The sequence below is a fragment of the Lycium ferocissimum genome, chromosome 5 (assembly GCF_029784015.1).
Source record: "Lycium ferocissimum isolate CSIRO_LF1 chromosome 5, AGI_CSIRO_Lferr_CH_V1, whole genome shotgun sequence".
In the NCBI taxonomy this organism is placed as follows: domain Eukaryota; kingdom Viridiplantae; phylum Streptophyta; class Magnoliopsida; order Solanales; family Solanaceae; genus Lycium; species Lycium ferocissimum.
The window spans coordinates 213,836-238,227 of NC_081346.1; the positions used below are offsets into that span (position 1 = coordinate 213,836).

A 24,392-nucleotide genomic window follows, 5' to 3' on the forward strand; every position below is an offset into this window, starting at 1 on the left:
GTGACCGATCATAGGCTGTCAAATTTTTTTTGTCTTAGAATATGAAAAAACGCAAATGGGTCGGCTTTGACTAATTAGAATTCACTCAAAAATGTTCTCTTTTCCTTTGTAGATCAAATTTGTCTCTACCGATATTTTCTGGCTTAAAATCGCTCTTTAGAAATAACTCAAAAATATTTTTCTTCCACCTATGGTTTAAATTTTTCTCTTACGTTATTTTCAGATTTAAAATTGTCCACTACTATAACTCGGCCAACCAGGTATAAATATCCGATATTGCATGCGTAGAGATTCCAGTTGCCTTCCATACTGTGATTACCCAGTTGTATGCAATCCTCTGCAACAGAGTGGACGTTTGGAGTAAGAGACCAGCTGCAGGAGCAAAAAAATTGCAGTGCTTTATATGGTTTGGTGTAGTTGTATCTATATATATGTGTATATACCGACACTCTGTAATACGGTATATAGAAGAACTATTATACAAAGTGGATTGGTTGTTGGAAACTCGGGACTGGAATGTGAGATTTCTACAGTTTATGCGAGATAAAGCGGTATATACTACTTATATGTATAACTTACTAAATGACCGTTTGGTTTACCTACAATTCAAAACTCAACGGGGGAGGCTTAAAAAGCAGGGCATAACACACGGCCAGGGGGGAGGAAGATAACTCAGAATGGTCAGTGGTTATGCAAGTCCCTCGCCCTCGTCGTCACCCCCAACTCCCAGATCTCCACTTCCTGTGAGTGTAGGACCTGCACATCACCATTACCATTTCTCTTCATCTCCTTCTCCTTCCCCACCATTCTCACCACCCTCTTCCCCTCATGCAGACATCCTCTACCCGACAGCCTCATTTTCCCTAGATCACCAACTCCAACCTCATCATAAGCTCCATTCCACATGCTCCTCCTGCCTTTTAGACTTGTAAGCAAGCTCCTACTCTGCTTTTCACTTCCTTTTTCCCCACCCCCACCACTGCCACTTTCACCTGTGGATTGATGTTGTCATGTATCTTTCCTCTAAAAGCTAGAACTCCTCTTTCTGCATTTTTAATCTTTTATAATTTTTGTTTTGTCTGTCTGTCCCTCTTGGATTATGGGAAATACACAGGTTGAAATGGTTCTTTCAGAGATGTTGCACCTTTTTTTCAACCAGAAAAAGATGTCACCAGCTCACACATCTTAACGACTGCCGCAAAACAATTGAGTGTATTAGAGAAAAAGCAAAGCCAGACACACTGGCTTTATAAGATCCCTGATCCTCAGTTATTATTTCACGATACGCCCTATGTTACTGAACAAGTATCTTAGAATTTAAGGAAAAATGTCATTCCAATTGCTTCATTTGGACTGCATTCTTAGTGTCTCAAATTGAGACGCCAAATATAGCTTCTAACTTGGGTACAAGGAATCTGTAAAAAAGGATGTGGAGTAGCAAATAAATGCTGATGGCATGATCTTCTGATTTACATTTAGTACTGAATAATGTACAAGACATGTAATTTTACAATCTTCTTTTAACAAATGTAATGTTTTAATTAAAATGTCCTGCAAGAATCCGGCCTTTGCATACTGTATCAGGATCAAACAAAGGTAGGAATTGCTGAGGTTTGGTATACATATCCCTTTCCTCACTGTTGGCCTTGTGGTCTTTGTTGCTGAAAGGAAGGGTGGGTCTGAGGTGTGTTCTGATGAGGCATCATACCCTGCTGCAGATTCTGTGTATTTTGTGACATGTTTCCAAATGTGCCATGCTGCTGCTGTTGTTGCATTGACATCATACCAGGATTGTTTCCTCCCATATTGAACACTGCAGAGAAAGCACCATCTCTGTTAATGTGCAAATGTTATGCAACTAGAAATAAGCTGCACTCTCATTTGGTATACAACACCCTCTCTTCGGTCTAAAAAGGAAGAAAAATCCTTATGAACAGAACTATATGAAGGATGAGTAAAGGAGGTGTTGTTACTTTGATCGCTCAGGTTTGCAGCAGCAAGATTCCGAGTTCCACCAGATATTCCATACTGAAAGCAGTCATATGAGGCCATAAAACAATTGACAACGAAATATAAAAGAAACGTGGAAAATTAGGTTACTCCCATGCAAATGGCTTTCAAAAAGCAGAATCTTCATATTGGAAGTACAAATGTCCTTGAACATGTGATAGACTGATAACACACTTATATAGTCAACTTCAAGAAATGTAAGTTGAAGGCAAGGAAAAGATTATACTTAGCTCGCACAAGTTGGAAGCACAACAAAGCTATAGCCTCCCATCAATTTAAACCAAATTGACAGTCAAGACAAATCTCAAAACAGAAAATATTTAAGGTGTATAATGCCAATAAAATAGAAAATTCCAATCAACACTCCCGCAAAAGACAAATGGACTTCCTCCTTTTGAAGCTAAATAAAGATATCAAGATCGCTCTCTCAACTCAGAGATGGTATTCAGTTCACTTCGTCGTGAATTACTCCCTCCGGATCAAAAAAAGAGTCCACTTAGCCATTTGCACTCCCCTTAAGAAACTACGCACTCCAAGAAAAAAAATATGTAAGTTGACTAAACTACCCCTAATTAAATAAGCATAGGGATTTGATCACATAACACTTAATAGGAGCAAATCTGGAAAGATAAGGTTAATTGTTTCTTGATTTAATAAGTGCACACTTTTTTTGACCCAAGAAAAAAAGGCTAAGTGGACACTTTTTTTGATCTGGAGGGAGTATAATATTAACCGAATAATAACTCCAGCGTGCATGACAACAGCAATAGGAAAAACATTTTGACACACCTGCGTTCGTGGCAGAAGAGTTTGTGATGGCATCATTGCTGACATATTTGAGATCTGCCATACAGAATAAGTTTAACATAATATTTGAAGCAGACTGGATATTCGAAATTTTAAGGTCAAGAAAAGAATGCCCAACAAATTTAGAAATTATGATGCGTACTTTCAGCATACTTTAATGGTAGAACAAGTCATAAAGAAATAGCTTGTAATAAAACATATCATAAAGCAATAAACAGCTAATAATCAAAAGATATGATGAGAATGACACAGAACAGACCAGTGTATTAGCATGTATTCTGAAGTAGCTATATCTATGTCAAAGGGAGGGACCACGTACACAGCTCGCCTAGTGATCTATAACCTCATAGCATGTGCTATACAACATTGAGTACCTTTAGAGGAAAAAAACTAGTTGACAAACTATGAGATAGAACCAAATATGGATGAAAACTTTCTAAAACTTCTGGTTCAAACTGGTTCAATACATCTAATACAACACGTATTTATTAGAACCATCAGCTTCAAAGATTCCCGAAATCTTCATTATGAGAAATACCAGTTCAATGCATGTGATAGACAACTTGCATTCTTCAGTTCTGCGACTTGCCACAGTAAGAAAACAAGACAATTCCAAATTAATTTATAGAGGTAGAAAACAGCAGAACCGGTGATTTTGAACTTAAAATTATCTGACAAAACAACTAAGTCATTACGGACAGGCTGCCTGATGAAGAAGGAAATAAAATAAAAACTGGAATATGTGACTCACCATCTGAGAGTTTGGTGTGCTTTGGGCAGAATTGAATAGTGCGGTATTCATAGAACTAGAAAACTGGTTTAGATGTCGATTCAGCTGATTTCCTTGGTTGAGCTGACTTTGACCCATACCGTGATGAAGGGCACCAGATGGTAGCTGCCTACCTTGAAACTGCTGGGCTCCCAGTGGCTGAGAGAACTGCACCTGAGGCTGACCGTGCAGCTAATAAACAGGTTCATTGGTTACCATTTGATAAAGCAGGTTCATTAGTTATTACATACTCTTCTATGTAACAGAAACTAATATATTCTTACCAAATAGATAATGATTATATTCACGTTTGAAGAATCGTTCATGCTAAGCATATTGAAAGTGCAGAAAATCAATTGTTATTTTTCTGATAATACTAACATTGTATTAATATCAGCTTAAAGGCTGTGCTGCAGCCATATTTACAATTCAAAAAACCACACAGAGCATCCCTGTTCTATCTTACAAGGTATCAATCATGTCTAAGTAAAGATTCTGTGCCATCTACAAAGCTTTCTTTACACCAAAAAATAGCCAAAAAAAGAAAATGTGTCCCCCTTTTTTCTTTAAAGATTAGTGTTAAGGTCTTTGGAAGATACATGTAATCCTGGAGTAAACAATTATCTAGGTAGAAAATAAACAAACAGTGCCCCTTGAAAAGAATTTGAAGTAGATATTTATGCATGTTGTATATCCAAATAGCCATTGTGCACGTGTTACCAAGTAATCTGACCTCTCCGTGAATTATCTGAATGCTAAATAAGGACGGATCAATCATATTAAGTTTAAGTTCAATGAATCGGAAAATGGTCCTAATTCTCCTTTTTTTAATTGGTAAAATGGTCCTAATTCTCTTTGGTAAATGGAGAACGTAGCTTGCGGATTTAGGTTAGGTTCTGCAATAGGTTTTATTTCCTTTTCTTTTATAGACATAGATGCATATTTGCATCTGTGTATGAAGCACTATATGTCAAGATAATGCATGTTCCTGGTTTATTTGCGACCACATTTATATTCATGCATAATACAGGGTAGGGTTTGGTATCTAGGCTGTACCGATTACCAGAGCTAGTTTGTACAATGTCAAGTGAATTTGTGACAACCTAGCTTCGGAGGAAAGCCTCACATTGGCAAGACACAGGAAAGATGTTGGGTATACAAGCAAAGCCATGCGGGCCTAGGCCCAAAACGGACAATATCACTAGCGGGATGGGCTGTTAGATATGGTATCAGAGTCACTCCAGTATCAGCCTTGTCGATGGTGGGTCAAAGTTCAACTGAGTTTAGGCAAATCACGAATAGGCGGGGTAAACCTCAGGGAGGACGCTGGTCCATGCAAGGGTTGTATGTGACACCCTAGCTTAGGAGGAAAGTCCCACATCGGTAAAACACAGAGATGCTAGGTATATATGTAAGCATGCCTTACACCCTAGTAACGCGTTGTAAAGCCGTGCGGGCCTAGGCCCAAAGCGGACAATATCACTAGCTGGCTGGGCTGTTACAGAATTAAACTTCAGAGCAGCACATAAATGACCATAACCATTATATGCGTAACAAAAGTCAGGATTCTCCTATGATCTCCTCATCCCTTTCAAAAGAAAAGGCCAACAGGTTTGTTACAGTCCTAAGAGTTGAGGGCTCCAGACTAATATAGAGAAATGAGATATGATTCCTCTTGGAGAACTTGGGAATCCTGTAGGTTGATCAGGTACTTGGCTGTAAAACTAGTATCCGGTCCTAACATACTAGGGTTCACCAATAAGACATATCGAAACAATGCCAATGTGTGGAATTCATATAAGGTATTCAAATTATGAATCTATTTTCTTTTTAATTTTTTTGGTTAGCCTTTGACTGTAAAAAGAGCACAAAAATAGGCTAAGAATTCACTCCGAATGAAGAAACCTAGAATTTGTTTCCCGATATCTCAGTTGGTCGAATTCAAAGTCAACAGCCTCCTTTAGATGAATGACCGAAAGAACCACTTTCAGTAATGAATATTATTTGGATTTTGAGACGGAAATACTCCTCTACTGTTGAGACCATCAATATTTCGGAAAAAATAATTGACTACCCATAGTCAGGAATAAAGTATTTGAGGCAAAGACATTGCATAAGAATATCAGTGGACAACATACCTGTCAAAAAGTGGCAAATTAGTTATATTTCTTTCCAGCTTAATGAGTACCGTTCAAACTTATCTACTTTCCAAGGTGCCTACTTGTAATATGTTCTCACTAGAATTGCATGTATCTACGGTGAAGTTTTATATTTGTTGGAACAAACTGACATCTCATCTATAGGACAGTGGCCCTGGCTGAGGGACTTAAAAGTGTTCAATAAAACATCATACGGCAAATGGGATTGGAGGTCTAGAGGTGATAAATATAGCACCAGAGCATGGTCAAAGGAGTACATATGGAAGGCAAAGGGGGATGAAAAGTCACCAGTCCTTATTAAAGAGCCCCTTGGAGGGCGAAACCGCACAACTGGGAGGACTTCTCCTAATTCGTTAAAGTCAACATGGGATGTGGCTGAGAGAACTCTTTTCTGGACCTTTCAAATGAATCATAATGACTCGAAGGTGGATGAGGTAAACAACTTTTGGCTGCAACTTCTGTATTTTTGCAAGATGAGAACGGTGTTTCGCAGTTGGATGGTGATTCATCAGGCTCTCCTACAGCTAAATCCATTTATGGGTTGTCATAAGTCAAGCGATTCCCTAATGCAGCTATTTGGGCAGTTTAAGGCCAAAAAAGTAGCATTTTTGTGAGGAAAGTTATCTGGGCTTCAATTCTCACAGCTGACAATTGGAGGAAACAAAAGAAGATATAGGTGCGCCTGTCCTTTATGTGCAAAGGGGAATGGTGAAAAAAAAAAAAAAAAAACAATTATTAATACACAGCAGTTTTGCTGATAAATTATGGCTGCTGCTGTTTATAGGCATCTAAAATGTTAAAGACTGACTTGGGATGCTTGAAATCTTAGATAAGGCAGCAAAAATAGAAAAAGAGTGGCAGAAGACATCCCTTATGCAATATACTGGACAATCTGGAAAGCATACAACAGACATTTGAGCAGGGGAAAATCTTATGCTACACAGAGTATATTTTGTTATCTTTCTGTTTTTTCAGCACACAGTAACTCACTGATTTTTATAGATGACTGATAGGATAACAGAAGCTAGCTCTTCGTACAGTGCTCTCTTGTATACAGCTAGTAATCGCGGTTATCACCTTATTTTGTTAGGAAAACTAACTTATTTGACCAAAAAAAAAAAAGCATATAGGATATTGCAGAATAAGCACTCTACCTCGTGCAAATTCACGAAGAGATACCTTAAATCAGTCAAGATGGTTGTACAAACTGTACCTGTCCCAGTCCAGGCATTGAGGCTTGCCTAAGCTGTTGCTGGGCAAGAAGTTGCTGCTGATGCTGAGGTAACTGCATCATTCTCTGCCTCTGCTGCAGCTGATGCTGCTGCAGCTGCTGCTGCTGCTGTTGTTGTTGCTGCTGTTGCTGATGGGTCTGTTGCTGAGGAGATGGTGTATTCATCATGTTAGCACTTGACCTAGGTGAGTTGACATGTTGCAAGGGGGATGCTGTTGTAGCATCAAAGGAAGTGGTCCCAGAAGGAGAAGCCGCAGCCCGAAATGCTCCAGAAGCCTACTCCAAGAGCAATATATAGAATTAGAACTGAAGAACTTCAAAGGAGATATGGACTCAATACATAAATGTAACTTGGGGAACGCTGATTTCATGCTGTGTTTAAGTTAGGGAGAAAAAAAGGAAAAAGGATATAATTAGTTTACTTCCTGCAGGTTAATAATCTATTGTGTCCCTGATGCTGATTAGCGCAATGAATAGAAGTAAATCTCCTATTCGATCTATAACATAAGTGTTTAATAACAAACATGGAGACCTCTCTACTTAATCTCCATCTCCATTAAATTCAAATAAATGAGGGAAGTAATCTTACCACCTCTTTCACCCCAACCAAAAAAAAGAAAAGGTGTTAACACTTGCACGAGAAGTTAATGGGTAACCAAGTATGTAATAAACAATGAACAATTCGCAGTAGTGGATGTTAATTAAAATCAGGTATGTGTATTTGGTGTAACATAGAACGTGTATATGATTTTTAAATACTATAACGGACCTTGTAAACTCCTTCAGTAACTAATGGATCTAAACCCATTATAAGATGTACAGGTTTTTTGGTATCCATTTGGTCTACGGAACATACTTAAGACAGAACCAGGTTGGTCGACCTAGAAAGGGGTCTTTAAACCTAGAGTGCACCGGGAATGAAAAGGCATGCAAAAAAATTAAATCCCCTCCCCGGGAACAGGAAAAAAAAAATGAACCGTACAGAAAACAAAAAAAGATAGCCCGGTGCACTAAGCTCCCGCTATGCCCTGGGACTAGGGAAGGGCCGGACCTTACTTCGCATTTTTGCACAAGACCTACACATGGCTGAACCTGTGACCCCCTGGTCACACGGCGCAACTCTTACCTTTGTGCAAAGGCTCATCTTTCTCAAAGAGAAAGATAGCATGACATAATTGTGTGATAACTACTTGTCTCTTTGTTCATAACCCCTTTTAATAACAAAATTACAGGAGGAGGTGGAAGTAAAATCATGTGTTACAACTTGATCTTCATTCTTAAGCATAAGGCTCATTTACAAGGAAAATTAAAAGGAAATCTGACCTGTAACAAAGCTCCCTGACTATTAACATTGCTTGATGAAAAGGGAGGAGTATTCTTCAGATAAGTCCCTACTTGAACACAGTATCAGTTTCTCTAGTCAAATGTTCATGAAATAAAGTGGAGACACAGGACAACAATAGATGATAGACTACCGGATGAATCAGTGAAAGACTGGGGCCCATCAGCCACTGCAAGCACATCTAACAAATGACCAGGAAGTGCAGAAGTAATATGTCTTTGGTCACCAGGTACACGTAACCCTGCATACCAGTTTCATGAAATCTGTTGAGCATATATGTAACCAAAGAAGTCATAAACCAGTGTACCTCCAAACACCACCAAAGAGATGCTACAGACACACTAAACACATTTTCAAGTGTGTTGTACATAAATGTTGTGATCATAGCATCCGCACATAGAAACATCTGACTTGCAATTTTCACCCTCCATATACTACATCAATTTGTCATCCGAAAATATGTGCAATATTCTGATCAACAAGGCACTGAATGGATATGATAGTTCGCAAGAATCCTTATCTCTTTCTTTTAGTTTAAGTAGAATAAGCATCAACATAGGGACCATTGGGTTCCAAGGATCTTAAGCCTCAATGTCTCATGTGTGCAAAAAAGTTTAACAAACACTGGGAAGAAGAAACAATCTTTCTAGGAAAAAGACTCAGAACACAAAATTATCACCTTCGCCGTGGTTTACTGCAGTGCGAAGTAAATTTTCTTGTTCCTGAATTTTTGCTGCTTGTGCCTTGTCAATAGTTGGAAGCAGTGTTGGCCCTTGTCTGGTTCCAAAGTAGGCTTTGCGGGTATCAGCTATGACCTTCTCAGCACTTTCACATGCTGCTCCAATCATATCAATTCTAACCTGTGATTTATAAGAATCTTAGAATGCCACACAGATAGAGAAACAGAAGAAATAGCATCTGCAGAGCTTTCCACCTTCAACTTCTCAATTTGGGATGCTACCGATAGGTTCTGCATGCTGTGTAATAATTGCTCCCTTTTAGCATTATCTTCAACTTCCATCTCTGGCAGCAGCTTTGATGACAGCATAACAGGTAGAACTGCATCGAAAAGTATTTGCAACTAACAACTGAGAGAAAGTATATTTCGGATTCTCTGTCAACACAAATATACCCAACAGCCCAAACACTATATGTTTCTTTCTTTCTATAACCTTTTCGGAAATTTGGCAAGATTTGATGCTCAAACAATACCACAGCTAATTTGGGATTGGGCGTGATTGATTGATTGACAGATTATGCTCAAACAATTTCACCACATGAAAATAAGATTGATAGCAATAGTAACTGACCATCGTGTTATCTAGTTATGCAAACATGTATATCAAATATCCACAGCAAGTCAGCAAGAAGTAAAACTGTTAAATCAAGAGCTACTTAACAGTCGAACTAAATATGTGTATAACTTAGGCAGCTTCCAAGAGAAGAGAATTATTAAGATACCAACCATCTCGATAATTCACTTTCCTACTGACTACCTATATACTTGCTTGTATGCAATGACAAATATCATTGGTTCGCATGTATAATTAAGAAAGGATAATAAAAGTCCAACTTTACAAAGTTACCAAGTGTGAGTGAAGAAGTCCATACTTGCAGCATTCTCAGCATTTACATTCTTGGGGTGTACAACGAAAGCCTTAGAAACCTTCTTAATATCCTCGACAATGTTATAAAGCTCGAGATTCACCATAGAAAATTGCCCCAGAATATCTTGCCTGACAAAAAGATTTATTAGAACTAAAGGTGTGAAAGTGGGATCAGATTTCTTGTGAAAAGGGCATTATTTATGTTGTGGAAAATTTGGATTCCATCTTCCAAACAATATGGAAACAAAAACCAGCAGTCTAATAAAATACCAAAAAGGAAATCGATATCAAACGTGTAAGCCTATCTTCTTATACATCATTCCTTTGTACTAACAAATATGCAAGTATATCTTGTTTGTTTTCTGAATAATGGTGCCGTCCGAAGAAACTTGAGGCACGTCCGCTAATCTACATCTAACCTAAAACATAAACCAGTAACTATGCCCAGTAAGGCTTGGTCCCCAGGGTTGTTTCGCTGCATTTCTCCATTTCAGCCATTCACTAGGTCATATCTTCATGATTCTGACATTCTCGTAGAAGACAGACCTATATATTTGGAATGTGTACATTTAGTCACCACAATGCCGTCTAGTCTGTGCTCACTCACCTTCATTTTGGGGGAACTTGATCCCTGGTTTGGTCAGCAAACATAATATCATCTTCAAATCATGAACCTTATCGTGTATACTACTAGTATTAGTTAACCTCATTCATAACTAGGGTAAACAACTATCTAAGAAATTAATTAAAGAGAAGCGAACCATTTGGGGACAGCATTGGTGCGAGCAATGGCGTCAAAATCTTCGAGAATGCGAGAAATAGCTTTGAATAAACTAACGGCTCGAGTTTTAACCGATTCCAGGTTCAGTTGCTGTTGAACAGCTGGGTTCAGACCCTCCACCACCCTGGCCGCCTGTTGCTGTTGTTGATCTTCCATGGCCGCCAACACTGATCAACCTCACTCCTAAATTATTACTATGTTGCAATTTCGATCATCCACAAACCACAACCTTTTTCAATACTTCAATTTTTTTATTCACCATCTACCTTGGCTTTTGCTAATCCTAATTACCCCCACAACTCACCTATTTAATAGTTTTGATTTTTTGATGCACTCTTGACGCCTCTTATCAAAATATTTATTAAAAAAAAAAAAAAAAAAAAAATTCAAATAAGATATATTCCAACAACAATTATCACAAACGTTTATTTACCCTAATTTTTAATTTCAATTATTGTTTAATAAAATTGAAAATGATGCATATGTAAAGATTTCCAAGTTGCTACATTTTATTTGTCATTTATTTCCATGTAAGCATTATTAGAACTATTTATTTTAGATATAATGATAAAGCAAATATTTTATAATCTTAATTGTGTATAATGTAGGCATAAGATGAATATAAATGAAAACAAGCATGACAATTGAAAATTTATACAGTCATTTTCAACTTGTTTGGAACTGAATATTATTGTTAGTGATACGATAAATAAATTTTTTGTTTATAATTTGCATTAGGAAGCCAATTTAAATGATATTTAAAGTGTATCCAATAGTTTCAAAATATATGAATTTTATCAAAGAGGGCAAACTTTTAATATGAGCTTCAAGTTTAACACAAGCCTGCACTTCATATATGTGCTTGAAGTAGAGGGCAAACATCAATCAAAATGAATGTATTTGTAGCGCTTTGTAGCACATGTATTATGGGTGCAATGTGCCAATTTGAGACGTCTATGTTTGAAGTTAGGCTTTGACAATGTCGAATTTCACATTCATATTTTTTTTTAAAGTTCAAATTTTAAGTTTGTGATTTTCAACTTCAGTCTGATAAGTTTGAATTTAATTTTAAGGCGATTAAATATTTTTATATTATAATTTCAATTTTTTAAACAAGAGTCTTAAAATACAGCCATATAGGTACTTCTTTCGATTTTTGCTTTAGAAATGCATTGCGAAATTGCGTTTCATAAATGAGAATAAATATAACTTGTAATTCGCACTTCAAAAGTACGACTTATAACTTGCACTTTAAATGTGGCTTATAAATGTACTTTAGATGTGACTTATAAACCGAACTTCAAATGCGACTTATAAATCGCACTTCAAATCACACTTCAAAAATGCAACTTGTAAATTAAGTTTCGGTTTAAGTGAAGAAAGTAGAATCGTCTGATGAGAGTCACTCTCATCAATTTTTTACATGCCAATTCTCTTCACAGGTCTGGTAAAAAATATTGCAATGGCATAATGTTATTAGAAACCCCACCAGCTGGGAAGCTGAAGTACAATGGGCCAGTAAATTTGTAAAGGGGAAAAGTGTTGAAGCAAAGGTGTTATCACTTGTGGAGGGAAAGAAATGAGAGGGTGTTTCAGAGCCAAAGGCATATAGTGGTCAGCATAATCAAGAAGATAGTCCAAGAAGTGCATTTCAGAGGTTGTTGTTCGGTAAAGATTGTTCGATGGTTGGATTAGCATAACTAGGGGTGTCAATGGTCCGGGTCGATCCGTTATTCTTGGGAATTAGTAGCGTACCAATAATTCAGTTACTCTATGGTGTATAATCAAAATTAGACTTTTCGATACCATTCCAATCGTGTCGGTTTCTCTTTGGTTAATTTTTGTTTTTTTGAACGTCATCCAACGGCTATCGCAATCAATAAAATTTGATAGAATTAAATACCCAAAATTTACAATAACATAGAATGACAATATTTTTCCCTTTATAATATCCTACAATGGCTATTAACAGAAGCAATATACTCATTATGTTTACCATAATCACATGATGCACCACTCTCATCATGAAAAGGCGGATGCAAATTTATACATATATTTAAATTGATGTCTATAATTGATTTCATTGAACCATTACATTTGTGTACCTTAGCATGCTTTGTAACGTGGATAGTCTGTTATCATTATTCTATCAAAGAAGTGTTTTATTTTATGTAAATGACCAAAGGTTGAGTACTTGAGTTGTTGAGATAATCACAAAGAACAAAGTATTGTTGAGTACTTGAGTTGTTGTAGCAGCGGCAATAGGTGTTTTATTTGGTATTGTAAAAAAAAAAAAAAAAAAACTCCAAGGCCTAGTACCAAGGTTCAAGACAATTTTTTTAGTACTTACTATTTTAAATATTACATATAACAGCTATATAAATTTTACTATTTTATATATCTATATATATATATATATATATATATATATATAAAACTATATATACACATGTATTCGGTTTGGTTTGGAAATTTTTTGGTATTTTTTATAAAATAAAAAACCTAACCTATTTTGCGGTTCAGTTATAGTTTCATACCATAACCTATGGTTTCAATAGAAGAAAAACCTAAAATTGGTTCGATCAGTTTTTGAAATTATTTTGACACCCCTAAGCACAACTTTTATCCAACATAGTAGTTTGATCTTTGTATATGAAGTGTTTGTTATGGGTGGTGCAATGTTGTTGCTCTTAACTTATAGTTGACAGATTTTAACAGAAGCTCTGCGGCTCAATGTCTAGTGCTCAGTTTTCCTTTTGTTGTTTTGTATTGATTATATCACTTTTGGTAATATAAAAGCTCATTTACCAAAAAAAAGTATAACCGTCTGACTAATAATTGAAATTCATTCTGGATATATTTCGACTTATATTCTTATTAATGTAATCCCACTTCATAAGTAAGACAGTATTGTAAATAACGTTATAGAACTGAGAGTGCAATTTGTAATCCCCTCACAGAATGCATTAGTCGCGCTTCACAATGCGACCGTGCTTCAAATTTGCGACTTGCAAATCACATTTTTCAAATACTACTTGTATATCAACTTTTTCTTCTTCTTTATTCATATTTATTTTTTACATCGAAGTACACCAACAATGTATTCAATTAAGATATACAAATTATGATAAAGTGTCAAGTACTTCTTCATTTTTAATTAGAAGTGTTGAATTTGAATATCCTATGTGCCTACGTGAATTCAAAATTAGTAATGCGGATACTGAATAGTAGATGGACTCAAAAAACACAAAACAATGAAGATATACTCTGGGAACGAAGTGACGTGTATAGCATGTAGGCAGGTCAAAAACTCTTTAAAAAGGAAAAAAAAAGAAGGAAGCAATTGGAAAAGTCTGGTCGTGTCGTGTCGTTCCAAATTCCAGGCCGCCGATCTCCCTCAGCCTGCAAATATTCCAAGCTTCTCCGGCTATTCCAATGTCGAAGTATCTCACCTGAATATCCCCATCAGGTTAGTCTTATCCTTCGGATTCATTCATTTTGCTTCTTGCCTTAAAACCGCTTAACCCGACACTCCATTCGATTTATTAGGAGTCAGTATCTTATGGCCCACAATCCCCAAATTGGCAAGCTGGATCATTCTATCTCTACACAATTAGGCCTTTTGGTTTTCTACTTATCATTTTTTATTTAATTAGTTTTTACCAATATTTTCGCATTTTCCCTTGTCATTTCTTTGTTTGAGCGTAGGGTTTATCGGGACAACCTCTCTACCTTCCAAGGCAGGGGTAGGGGTAAGGTCTGCCTACACTCTACCTACCTATGTACCTTTGTCATTTCTTGCTCTCACCATTAAATTGGCTTAATATCATGATGATGAGGTCAAGTAATTCAAAACATTGGGTTGTTACCTCTTTCTGTCGTTGACGTGTCCTTTATCTAGAAAGACACTAGTCACAAGCTGCTTCCACTCAGCTGTTACTTTGAGGCATTGAGTGTGCATAGACTGCTCGCATCAGCTTTGTCTCTTTCTGTATTTGTGCAGAGCTTTGTACAATAAATTCACTAATTGCCCTTAAGATGTGTACATCCTCAGAGAATAAGGTGAAAAAATAAATGCATGTACAATAAATTCCCAAATTGTTTTCTTCCTTCATTGATATACCTATTCTTGCAAGTAAAGAATGAATTCCATTGACACAATATAATGTCTGTCACAAGATAGCTACATACATCTCATCATATAGGCTGGCCTTGCATATAAAGCTTTGATTCTACACATGAATCACTCGGGTGGTTTAAAAGTTTGAAGAGGACTGAAATTCTTGCTGAAATGTATTTGCTCTTACCAGATGCAGTGTGCCTTTCTGACAGATTTTCCTTCATCATCACAGAGATCATTATATTAAACTTATAATTTATAGTATAGTCTAAATTCATGCAGCTGCAGAGGTAATTTTGTATCGTAATGGTTTTGTAATGCTTATTTCAATGGTGACAATGTATATTAAAATATAATGCTCATTAAGTCTTTCTAGCAATAACTAGATGGTATTTTAGCAGGGATCGTGGCATCCACATGTAATAGAGTGTTGTTGGTGGTGTACACATTATTTGGTCAACTGCTTTGCCTGAGCAGTCGAACCTAAGCAGTTGCATTTTTAAGTGTGTTTCAAATTCCTGATCTTCTCAGTTATTTTACTGTTTGCAGTTTTCCCTGTCTCTATTGAAATGGTCTGTAGGGACAATCGCCCCTGTGATGAGATTTACAGCTTAATCTGGAGTCAAGGTTTTTCGCAATGCGAATAGTGTCAAATGACAGTCTGGTAGTAGATAGTTCAGAAACAGAGCCCATCTTATCTCAGATTGCTATTGTTGAGGAATCTGAGGACACTTCACCTTCAACTGAAATCACTGCGAGTGAGGATTGTTTGGAGACTACTGGTGACCTGCAAAGTGTCGGAGTCGACAGAATTCTATTTTTGTCACATGCAGAACTGTCCCAATGTCGCATATGCTTGGACAGTGAAGGTGTCAATTGTGCACTTAGTTTCAGCTACATTATTGTAATTACATATATCCTCAAAATTATTGTTTGTTTTCTGTACTTACAGCTGGAATTTGGTGATTGATTTGCAGGAGAAGATCTGATTGCACCCTGCCATTGTAAAGGAACACAAAAGTATGTCCATAGATCATGTCTTGATAACTGGAGATCAACTAAGGTGAATTAACTTATACATGTTATCTACAAATGGTCAGTGTCATGTCCTAGAAGTAGCCAAAAAATTAGATTCAGTGGGAGAACTTAAATCTATATTTTCATCAAACTCAGACTGCTCTATAATTAGTTTACATCAAAAGGATCACCAAGCAGTGCATAGAGCAGTTTACATTGGAAGACAAGAGTATCTGGAAAGCATATCTGAAGTTATCCATTATATAGAACAAGTATTTCATAAAATACTTTATCCTCATAGTGTATCCACGGATTACGTTTAGCTATGTAGCCCTTGAACTTAAACAAGGTACTTTATGCTAGTTAGCCCTTATGCCATTGAAGGAAGCGATAAACAATCTCACAACGTGTGAGTTCCATGTTTGTAAAATCCTTTAAGTTTAAACAGATCCAATAAGAGTATGTTTTTTTCTTATTTTTATTTTTAGGTTGCTATACTTAAATTCCTTTTCCTTTTCTCGTCTTATTAATTATTCCCTCTTATTCAGGACTCCCTAATGTGTCTGTGGAGAGAATTAGAATTTGAAACTAGTCTTTATTGACCGATTGTGAATTGTTAGGTGAAATTCTGCCAACAATTCAAGAATCAAAATTGATGTGCAGCATAACTCTATCACGATTGTATCATGAAGATGTATACTACTTAGTCATGTTGCTTTCTTGTCGCAGTTGTTTGGGCTCAATATTATTAGTAATTGATGGACATCTCATTAGTTCATTGAGTTAGGCATTTTTGCATTAACAGCCGTTCTTGAAAAAAAATGGATAACATACTTTGAATTTTAAAATGGTTATACTTTGTATAAGATGTGTTGTCATCTTCTTGGTTTTGTAATGTTGTTAATGTGCTTGTGGCTCCATTTTGTAGGAGGGATTTGCTTTTGCCCACTGCACCGAGTGCAGGGCAAAGTTCATATTACGGGCAAATGTCCCACCTGATCGCTGGTGGTTGAGGTTAAAATTCCAATTCCTTGTGGCAAGAGACCATGTGTTCATTTTTCTCATTGTCCAGTTGGTATGGACATAATTCCTTTTAGCAAATCTTTCATTCTGTCTTATGTTCCTAACAATGTTGTAGTTAAAAGGTGGTATATTGGCTTAGTTTATGCGTAAAGAAGTTGCATATAACCGTACTTCTCGCTTTGTATTTATTTACCACATGCTTAATACCTTAATTCACTAGTCCAAAGGTAGATTTGCAATGTCGACAAGATATGTTTCTTCTGGACTGCCATCACTAACTCACTATGCTTGTGATGGTGGTTTTACCGTAATGAACAAGAAGACATTGAGGGCCTTCAAGCAGAGCCCCCATAAGTTTCTCAAAGTAAAAGAGCTCCATACTTACTGCCAAGCACAAGATTATCTCGAATGTTTTCACCTTTTTTTACCTGAAACGGAGCTTTGAAAGTGTTAATGACTTAATTAGGGTTGTGAGGCCTAGAGCCAATTCATTGCTATTTTTTATTTAAATTCGGTTACGGAAGATTTCTCTGTACAGCTTCATTAGTGAAAACAAAAGCGGAGGTCTGACATCTACTAGCATTGCTTCTTCTTTTTTGGATAAAGTAAGGGTAATGCCATGTACTAATATTTTGTTTGGAATTGGTTCTTTATCAATGGTTTTGAATTAGGCGAAGGTGTGAGTAAGAGTATCTTCTTTGGGGGTCTATCACCATAGCCTTTTCCTTTAGCTATTACGCTATGTTAATGGATTTTCATTTAAAAGGGCCTGGGGATTCATTTCATTTAGAAATAACGAGTGCAAGACTCTAAAGATTCTTCACCAGCAATCACTCGATTATGCTTCAATCCAGATTAGCTAGGATCAGTTATATGATTCCTTTGTATCCATCATACTTATAAGATTCATTATAGTTAGACTATTTTTATGTTGGTTATCAACCTATTGTAGGCCTCCTTTTATCCAGGCTTGATATTGGATATGTTTTGCTGCATAGGTGGAGTTTGTTTAATATAAGTAGGCTTAAAAGGTTAAAGGCCTTTAAATCTTTCTTCATTTATTTTCCCCTTTTTCTGGTATCTCTCATCTGTTCAATATTTCAAGCCTCCCCTATGTATGTAAATGAAGCATAGCTGAATAGGTAAGTACGTTGTGTAGTACTAGGTCACTTGGCCCTCCAAGTCTTATTAAGTTCATTTTTACAGAGCTGTCTAAGTTTGGTTAGAAATATAGGCCCCCTTATCCAGTGGCAGAGCCAGGATATCCACTATGGGAATTCAAAGTATAAATAAGTAGACTCACGAAGAAGCCAAGGGGATTCATCATCTGCTATATATCAATAAAATAATAAGTTGACCTTGTATGGGGTTCGGCTGAGCCCACTATGATTTCTTTTTTGGAGATCTTCCACAAGGTTAGACATCTTGTTTGGGCAAAAAGGGTCATGCAATTTGTTCATCTTTATCGTGGACCAGGCATGCACTCCTTCTAGTCTTTCCTATTATAGCGTCAAAGAGTTTACAAAGTCACTTATGCCAAACAGCTTGGCAGTGAATCTGCATTGAGCATAGAGCAAAACTTAGGGCCCAATGAGATACATATAATTCTTGGAGTTTTTGCCTGTACGATTGCAACTTATTGATCTTGTATAATGATATAGTTGTTTCCATGCATATCAATTGTTTCCAGTAACTGTCCCTGCTGATTGTTGAATGGACAATTATCACAGATTGTAGCATTCTTAGGTATACTTGTGTACAAATTCTACGGAGATGAACTAAGGGAAATGTTTGGCTACCGAGAGCATCCATATGGCTTTTATACAATGGCAGGTAATCACTGATTTGATCCATTAGATTAACCTTCTTTAGAACTTGTGAACCATTTAATGCTATGCTTGTGGGTTTACAAATCTCATTTTGTTACATCATCGTTTTGTCAAAAATTATCATAATAATATATGCAGTTTTGATCATTGAGCTTTACAAAAGTTCTAGTCCTTGTTGATATGAAGATTTATGTGCCATCAAACAGCTTCTTAGATTCGTCTTAGGTGGTGCTTGGTTTAGAAACTGTTTGGTTGTGGGAGAATTTGTTTCGATTTTGGTCTCTTCTTTCTGGAAAAAGTTAAGTGCCTTGATTTGTGTTTAGGAAAATAAACCGACAAAACTACTTTAGATACTATTAAATGTATTTCTGGAAAGAAAACAGTCAAACACCGAGGGGAAAAAACAAGAATTCAATTTTTGCGAATAAGGGTGGAATTGCAATGTCCAAAGCCTAAAAGGGGTTGAAAGGAAAAGGTACTGGCAGCTTTTCAGTTGTTAGTTTTACTTCTTTGTTTTGCTTTCAAGAAAGCTGGCCTTACTTTGCCGTATTCAACATAAAGATATATAAAACGTATTCCTGCCTCCAGGAGAGAAAAAAGGCTCACCATGAACTGATCAATGAGATGACACTTCTACAGTGGTGAATTTGATAGGAGATGCCTGGTTGCTCTTTTGTTAATAACTTTGTTGATCTGAAGTCATGAGCTGTTGGGCCACCTGCTATCATTTGAGATGTTAATTTTTTTTTATTTTTTTTTGATGAAGTATCTTTGAAATGTTAAATTACCAAAATTATGTGAAAATGTGCTCCTGTGCATTATTTTTGCCTTCAAAATGAGAGCCTTGCCCCCCTTACTAACTTACCGATTAATATGTGTTCTTTGATTGCAGTTTTGGCAATCATACTGGTGGGTTTGCTTTATGGTTTCTTCATAGCAATAATTTGTGGACAGAGAATTAGTGAACGCCATTATCACGTCCTTGCCAAAAAAGAACTCACGAAGGTGTTGCATCTACTGCTAAGACACAGACATGCTGATCATGCATTGACTTTGGCAATATTTTGTTTGTGCCCTGTCCCTTTCACCTTTAATCATAAAGAGGATAGGAGACGAAGATCTGGTATCTGAAATATATGAAATTTGAATTTGAGCAGTATCAGGCCCTTTTCTTGGGAATATACTCGCCTTTCATAAGAGACTTCTTTTCATGCACCCTGGATTTTGTTTGTGTTAATTCTAGTTCCGCCTCTGCAGTCTAGCCTTTCATGTATGTGAGTTCTCCCCCAATTTATCAAGAAACATTAGGGGCGGTTTGGTTTACGGCCTAGTTATACAAGAATTATGATGACAGGAATATTTATACGGTGAATAACAGTGCAAGGATTGATGGGGTGAATAATAATGCAGGATTATTAATGTGATGGATAATGATACATGGATTGTTATGTAGTTAGATACTCATATCCATGTATTGCTTATACATGTATTCATATCCTTCATTCTATATACATAGATTCTTGTGTAAGTTAAACGGAAATTTGTAATATATCCTTTGGTTTCTGGTTTCAAACTCTGCATCCTGCATAGCTCATATAATCGTGATACAACATTTGGTTTCCGGTCTAAATGTTGTATAGATTTTATATGGGAAAGCAAATGTTGTATAAGTGATATTGGATTTTATATGGAGATCAAGTTTTTCATATATTTCAAAACCAAAGGACTCCTACATGTTTAATTTGCTTACACTTCTATTGTTGTATTGACAGGAATATGTGGTAGAAGATCGTGAAAGGTTAACTAAAGATGTCCCTGAACTTGATCCTAGCCACGTTACAGAGCTAAGAATGCTGGGGCTCTATTGAGAATCATGGCGACCTAGGTTGGTACTCAAGCTGACATCCAATATTTATATATTGAAATTACAAATTAGATTTTGGTCATATTGACATGTTTGGTTGCATAAAATTATGCCCCTCCACCCTTTCCGCTATTAGACGTCACAGTTTATCAAGAACAAGGACTAGAAAGCTAATCTGAAAAAGAAAAATTCTGAAGCGATGCTGAAAAGCTTGTTTAATTATGAGTATCAATGTTTCAGTTCAAATTGTTTGAAGAGTGTGAAGTGTAAGTAATTTAAGTCATATCATATAGTAGAGAATTATAGTTCCCTAGAAGTTTCAAGTGATTTGGTGTGTGCATTTCATAAATTAGAGTACAGTTGAGATAATATTACGAGTGTTGTGGTTACAAATAGTTCATTTAGATGTATATATCTGTCACCACACAGCATGCCTGTTTAAGAGTTATCTACTTTTAATTTGAGACTAATATATCTAACATAACGCTACATATTTATGCGAAAACAGATGACATATCATAATTGCTAGCAAATTTTTCTAAGATTGCACGACAGGTGTTATTGTTTTTCCGAGATTTGATATATTATGCATCATAGAACATATTCACGACAAAAACACATATACTTAGTTGGACATCGTCATTTTTTGAGCTTTGTTTTATGTAATTTTCTTGCTTTTTTGGGCTTTTACTTGTGTTTGTGGAACTATTTGAATAGTTTTGGTTTTTGTACATATGCAGCAATTACCTCACCCTCACTATATATAACTAATTTTAAGCGGGAGAATATGTGTGACTCCTGCCATGTTATGGTTGTGCTGCCAAAACTCAAAAGATAGTGAAGCCGAAAGAGTGTCCTAACCCAGACGGGATTTTTTGGAGGGGGTGCAGGTCCTCTTTATAGTTTATATATATAAGCACTCAAACGTCTGTTAGGTGAAACTTCCAAAATTGGTTTATTTTGAAAAGTAATTTATTGCAGTTTCAAAAAAAAAAAAAAAAAAAAAAAAAGAACTACTTTTGGTAGTTGTGTTTATGTTTGGCAAAATTATTTGAGAAGCGCTTTTATCAGTATTATAGAGAGTTAATTCCTCAAATGGTCATTGAACTTATAGAAAAGTTCTGCTAAAGTAACTTTTGAATTTTTTTAGACAAAGTCATCAAACTATGTCCTTGTTTCCAATAAAGTAAATTAACCCATTTTTAGACATAAAACCCCTTAACCCATATATAAATTATAAAACCCATTACCTAGGCACAATTTTTAGATACTCCAAAATTCTTGTTCAAGTTTTAATAATAAAATAGAAATATTCAAATAATATTTCAAGCTATAAGAATAAAACAATATAATCGTTCAAACTTTAAATATGCTATAAGCTGATTTTCTTTGTTATATCAATATCTTTTGAACTATTTTGATATTTTTCTATTGTTCAAAGTCGAAAGTTAAATAGTTTACTGAATAGAAGTGCTTGGACATAATTGAAACACATGAGACGTTATATAAATTCATGATGCATGTAATTATTATTTTCGGTTTATATATTCTACCAATAAACACGAGACGAGATTGGTTTATTGGTAGAATATTTGGATAAATTTTCTCAAGAAAAAAATCGTGTTGGATAATGACATCGCAAAAATGAAAACACTTTTACAATTAGTTGTTTATATGCTTTCTAAAAATATAAAATGCTTACATTAATTGTAATCCACTTATTTATAAAACTTAAAGAAAATCAAAATATTAAAAGTTCACCTCCAAGAAAATAAAAATACTAAATATTTTCTTTTATTATTGATATATCAGGGAGAATAATTTACTATCAGTTAAAAAATCTATAGTTAAGCTTTGTGCTCGGTTCTATTACCATTCAACGGTATCCTCTTATTGTACACTGAGATATAATTTTGTAATATTCTGAAATTTTTATTAGAATTAAAATTTCACATTTTGAAAGTCAAATAGAAATATTCAAATGGGTTTTATAATTTAAAAATGAGTGTAGGGGTTTTTATGTCAAAAAATGGATGCTTTTACTTTTTTGGAAACATGGACATAGTTTGATGATCTTATTGTCCAAAAAAATTCAAAAGTTATTTTAGGGGAATTTTTCTACAAGTTCAATGACCATTTGTGAAATTGACTTGTATTATAGAGATAGTTTGTATTTGGCCAACTTTTTCAAAGGTGGTTTGAACGTCAGATTACCAAAAAATTTACAATTAAACAGATAAATGATTTGAAATATTTAGACTTTATTTAAGTTTTTCAATTTTTTGTTAATTAATTTACAAATGTAAAATCACAATATAGAGGGGTGTAGCATGATATTGACACTATGATCATAGACATATTCTCCTTGATGTATGAGATTGAATGTTATTGTTATGATAGTTTGGAAAGCTTATGTTTGCCCAGCTAAAGACTAATTCTCCTAATAAGAAGTTGCTTCTTTCAGCTTCTTCCCCGCAAAACAAACACGTATCCTATTAATACCCGGAAACGCTTGTTTTTCCTATCTGATGTGACAACTTCAACTGCTCTAAGGCAATGAGAGAGAGCTTTTCCAAACTGATTTTGTTTCTATCCTGAAATATTTCTTGCCCTTGGTAGAATTTTGGATGTTTGCTTTTAACATCTGCGTCAATATTTGGTCCTCAGCCTAAATTTATATAGGCTTTGGTGATCTTAAATTCTTAATTGACTCATTTTTTATGCAGGCTTATCAATTTATTTACAAGGAAAGCATCAGGCTATAGAACTGCAAACGGAGTATATTTTACATCATACATTGAGCATTGTTTATCATGTGCACCATCGAGAGATTTGTCATTTTAACACCAAAAGAATAAGTAGCGCGGTTCCAGACTTAGTTACTTGTTAGTAGAATTTTGTTTTTCTCAACTCCCCTCGGGCTACCTCTGCACAGAGGAGCATGACTTCATTGGATTTGGCATCTTTATATAGCATAAACCTACTTGGTTGTTATCAATTTAGAAATTGCAACTCCTTTATTATGAGTTTTTTTGCCTCAAAATAAGTTAGCATCCAGTAACTTTCAGAGACATGTAAACCATCAAAATAAAAAATAGGGATGATTTGACAATAATATTTGTAAGTTACACAAATGTTTGAAAAGCAAAATCAAAATGTATCCAAAAAACCTAACAGGTGCTACCCTGAAGATGATATTGTACCAGCACGGGCGAATATAGAAGTGCAATTACACCATATAGTACAAAACTCCCAAGTGATAGACCAAGCGGCTAGCTCGTAGTAATATATTTACAAGATTCAATCAAAAATTGTAGACTGAAATGTAACTCCACAAAAAAACAATACGAGAAAATGCTTAACAAATTCAAAGCTGTCAAAAAAGATAAGATATTTAACTATTTAACCTTATCGTACAAACTTGTATGTACAGGTCCCAGCATCAAATGTGGCGCATTTTGTGAACCTGCAAGCAGAAGAAGTAACAGACAATATGACAGTACAATGTTTTTGAAAATATTAAGCACGCCTTGACTACAGATTACAGCAATAATTAATAACTAGCTTATAATATAAATAATCAAGTATATGTAACTAGATTATAATGAACCATGGGTTGTGATTATTTCACATAACCAATAAATCCTGATGGCCAGTTGGCTTTCTCGGCCAAATCAAAACATGGGGGTGTGTTTTATTGAGCGGAACCCAACCTTCAATTAAAAGTTAGAGACGGATAATTCTCAAATTTTCAATTTACTTGAGGTTCAATAATGCATACAGATTGCTTTACTTTTGAATCATTTATAAATTGAGATTATAAATGACCAAAG

The 24,392-nt window shown here is 35.6% G+C and overlaps 2 protein-coding genes and 1 long non-coding RNA gene across 7 annotated transcripts; 2 read left to right on the forward strand and 1 right to left on the reverse strand.

Moving 5' to 3' along the window:
- Nucleotides 1-511: 511 nt before the first annotated feature.
- Nucleotides 512-1,603, forward strand: LOC132055234 (uncharacterized). Its single transcript, XR_009414541.1, has 2 exons — nucleotides 512-928; nucleotides 1,115-1,603. It is a non-coding gene; the product is annotated as an uncharacterized LOC132055234 (long non-coding RNA).
- LOC132055233 (mediator of RNA polymerase II transcription subunit 8) lies at nucleotides 1,436-11,043 on the reverse strand. Of its 3 annotated transcripts, XM_059446942.1 has the most exons (11): nucleotides 10,687-11,041; nucleotides 9,930-10,054; nucleotides 9,253-9,377; nucleotides 8,998-9,178; nucleotides 8,452-8,559; nucleotides 8,300-8,367; nucleotides 6,959-7,252; nucleotides 3,569-3,778; nucleotides 2,800-2,853; nucleotides 1,974-2,028; nucleotides 1,436-1,813 (listed from the first exon to the last, which is right to left on the reverse strand). In XM_059446942.1, the coding sequence occupies exons 1-11, from the start codon at nucleotides 10,860-10,862 to the stop codon at nucleotides 1,635-1,637; spliced, it is 1,575 nt and encodes a 524-aa protein (XP_059302925.1). In that variant the 5' UTR covers nucleotides 10,863-11,041; the 3' UTR covers nucleotides 1,436-1,634. The 3 variants fall into 3 exon arrangements, with proteins under 3 accessions (XP_059302925.1, XP_059302926.1, XP_059302927.1); XM_059446943.1 differs by lacking the exon at nucleotides 2,800-2,853 and having other exon boundaries at nucleotides 10,687-11,043; XM_059446944.1 differs by lacking the exon at nucleotides 1,974-2,028 and having other exon boundaries at nucleotides 1,641-1,813; nucleotides 10,687-11,043.
- Nucleotides 11,044-14,010: 2,967 nt separating this feature from the next.
- Nucleotides 14,011-23,585, forward strand: LOC132055235 (uncharacterized). 3 transcript variants are annotated; one of them, XM_059446945.1, is made up of 8 exons: nucleotides 14,011-14,175; nucleotides 15,376-15,695; nucleotides 15,804-15,889; nucleotides 16,772-16,918; nucleotides 18,597-18,699; nucleotides 19,588-19,700; nucleotides 20,468-20,580; nucleotides 23,286-23,585. In XM_059446945.1, exons 2-7 carry the CDS (start codon nucleotides 15,464-15,466, stop codon nucleotides 20,561-20,563), a joined length of 777 nt encoding a protein of 258 aa, XP_059302928.1. In that variant the 5' UTR covers nucleotides 14,011-14,175; nucleotides 15,376-15,463; the 3' UTR covers nucleotides 20,564-20,580; nucleotides 23,286-23,585. The 3 variants fall into 3 exon arrangements, with proteins under 3 accessions (XP_059302928.1, XP_059302930.1, XP_059302929.1); XM_059446947.1 differs by lacking the exon at nucleotides 23,286-23,585 and adding an exon at nucleotides 21,300-21,888; XM_059446946.1 differs by lacking the exon at nucleotides 14,011-14,175 and adding an exon at nucleotides 14,536-14,768.
- Nucleotides 23,586-24,392: the final 807 nt, after the last annotated feature.

What these genes read in the sequence shown, in the direction of transcription:
- LOC132055233 (XM_059446942.1), bottom strand. Translation starts at nt 10,862, where the DNA reads ATGGAAGATCAACAACAGCAACAGGCGGCCAGGGTGGTGGAGGGTCTG. An exon ending in TGCAGTAAACCACGGCGAAG is followed by an intron (nt 8,560 to 8,997) that starts GTGATAATTTTG and finishes ACTGGTATGCAG; the next exon opens with GGTTACGTGTACCTGGTGAC. An exon ending in GCACACCAAACTCTCAGATG is followed by an intron (nt 2,854 to 3,568) that starts GTGAGTCACATA and finishes TCTGTATGGCAG; the next exon opens with ATCTCAAATATGTCAGCAAT.
- LOC132055235 (XM_059446945.1), top strand. Translation starts at nt 15,464, where the DNA reads ATGCGAATAGTGTCAAATGACAGTCTGGTAGTAGATAGTTCAGAAACA. An exon ending in TTTTTCTCATTGTCCAGTTG is followed by an intron (nt 16,919 to 18,596) that starts GTATGGACATAA and finishes CAATTATCACAG; the next exon opens with ATTGTAGCATTCTTAGGTAT. An exon ending in TGGCTTTTATACAATGGCAG is followed by an intron (nt 18,700 to 19,587) that starts GTAATCACTGAT and finishes CTTTGATTGCAG; the next exon opens with TTTTGGCAATCATACTGGTG.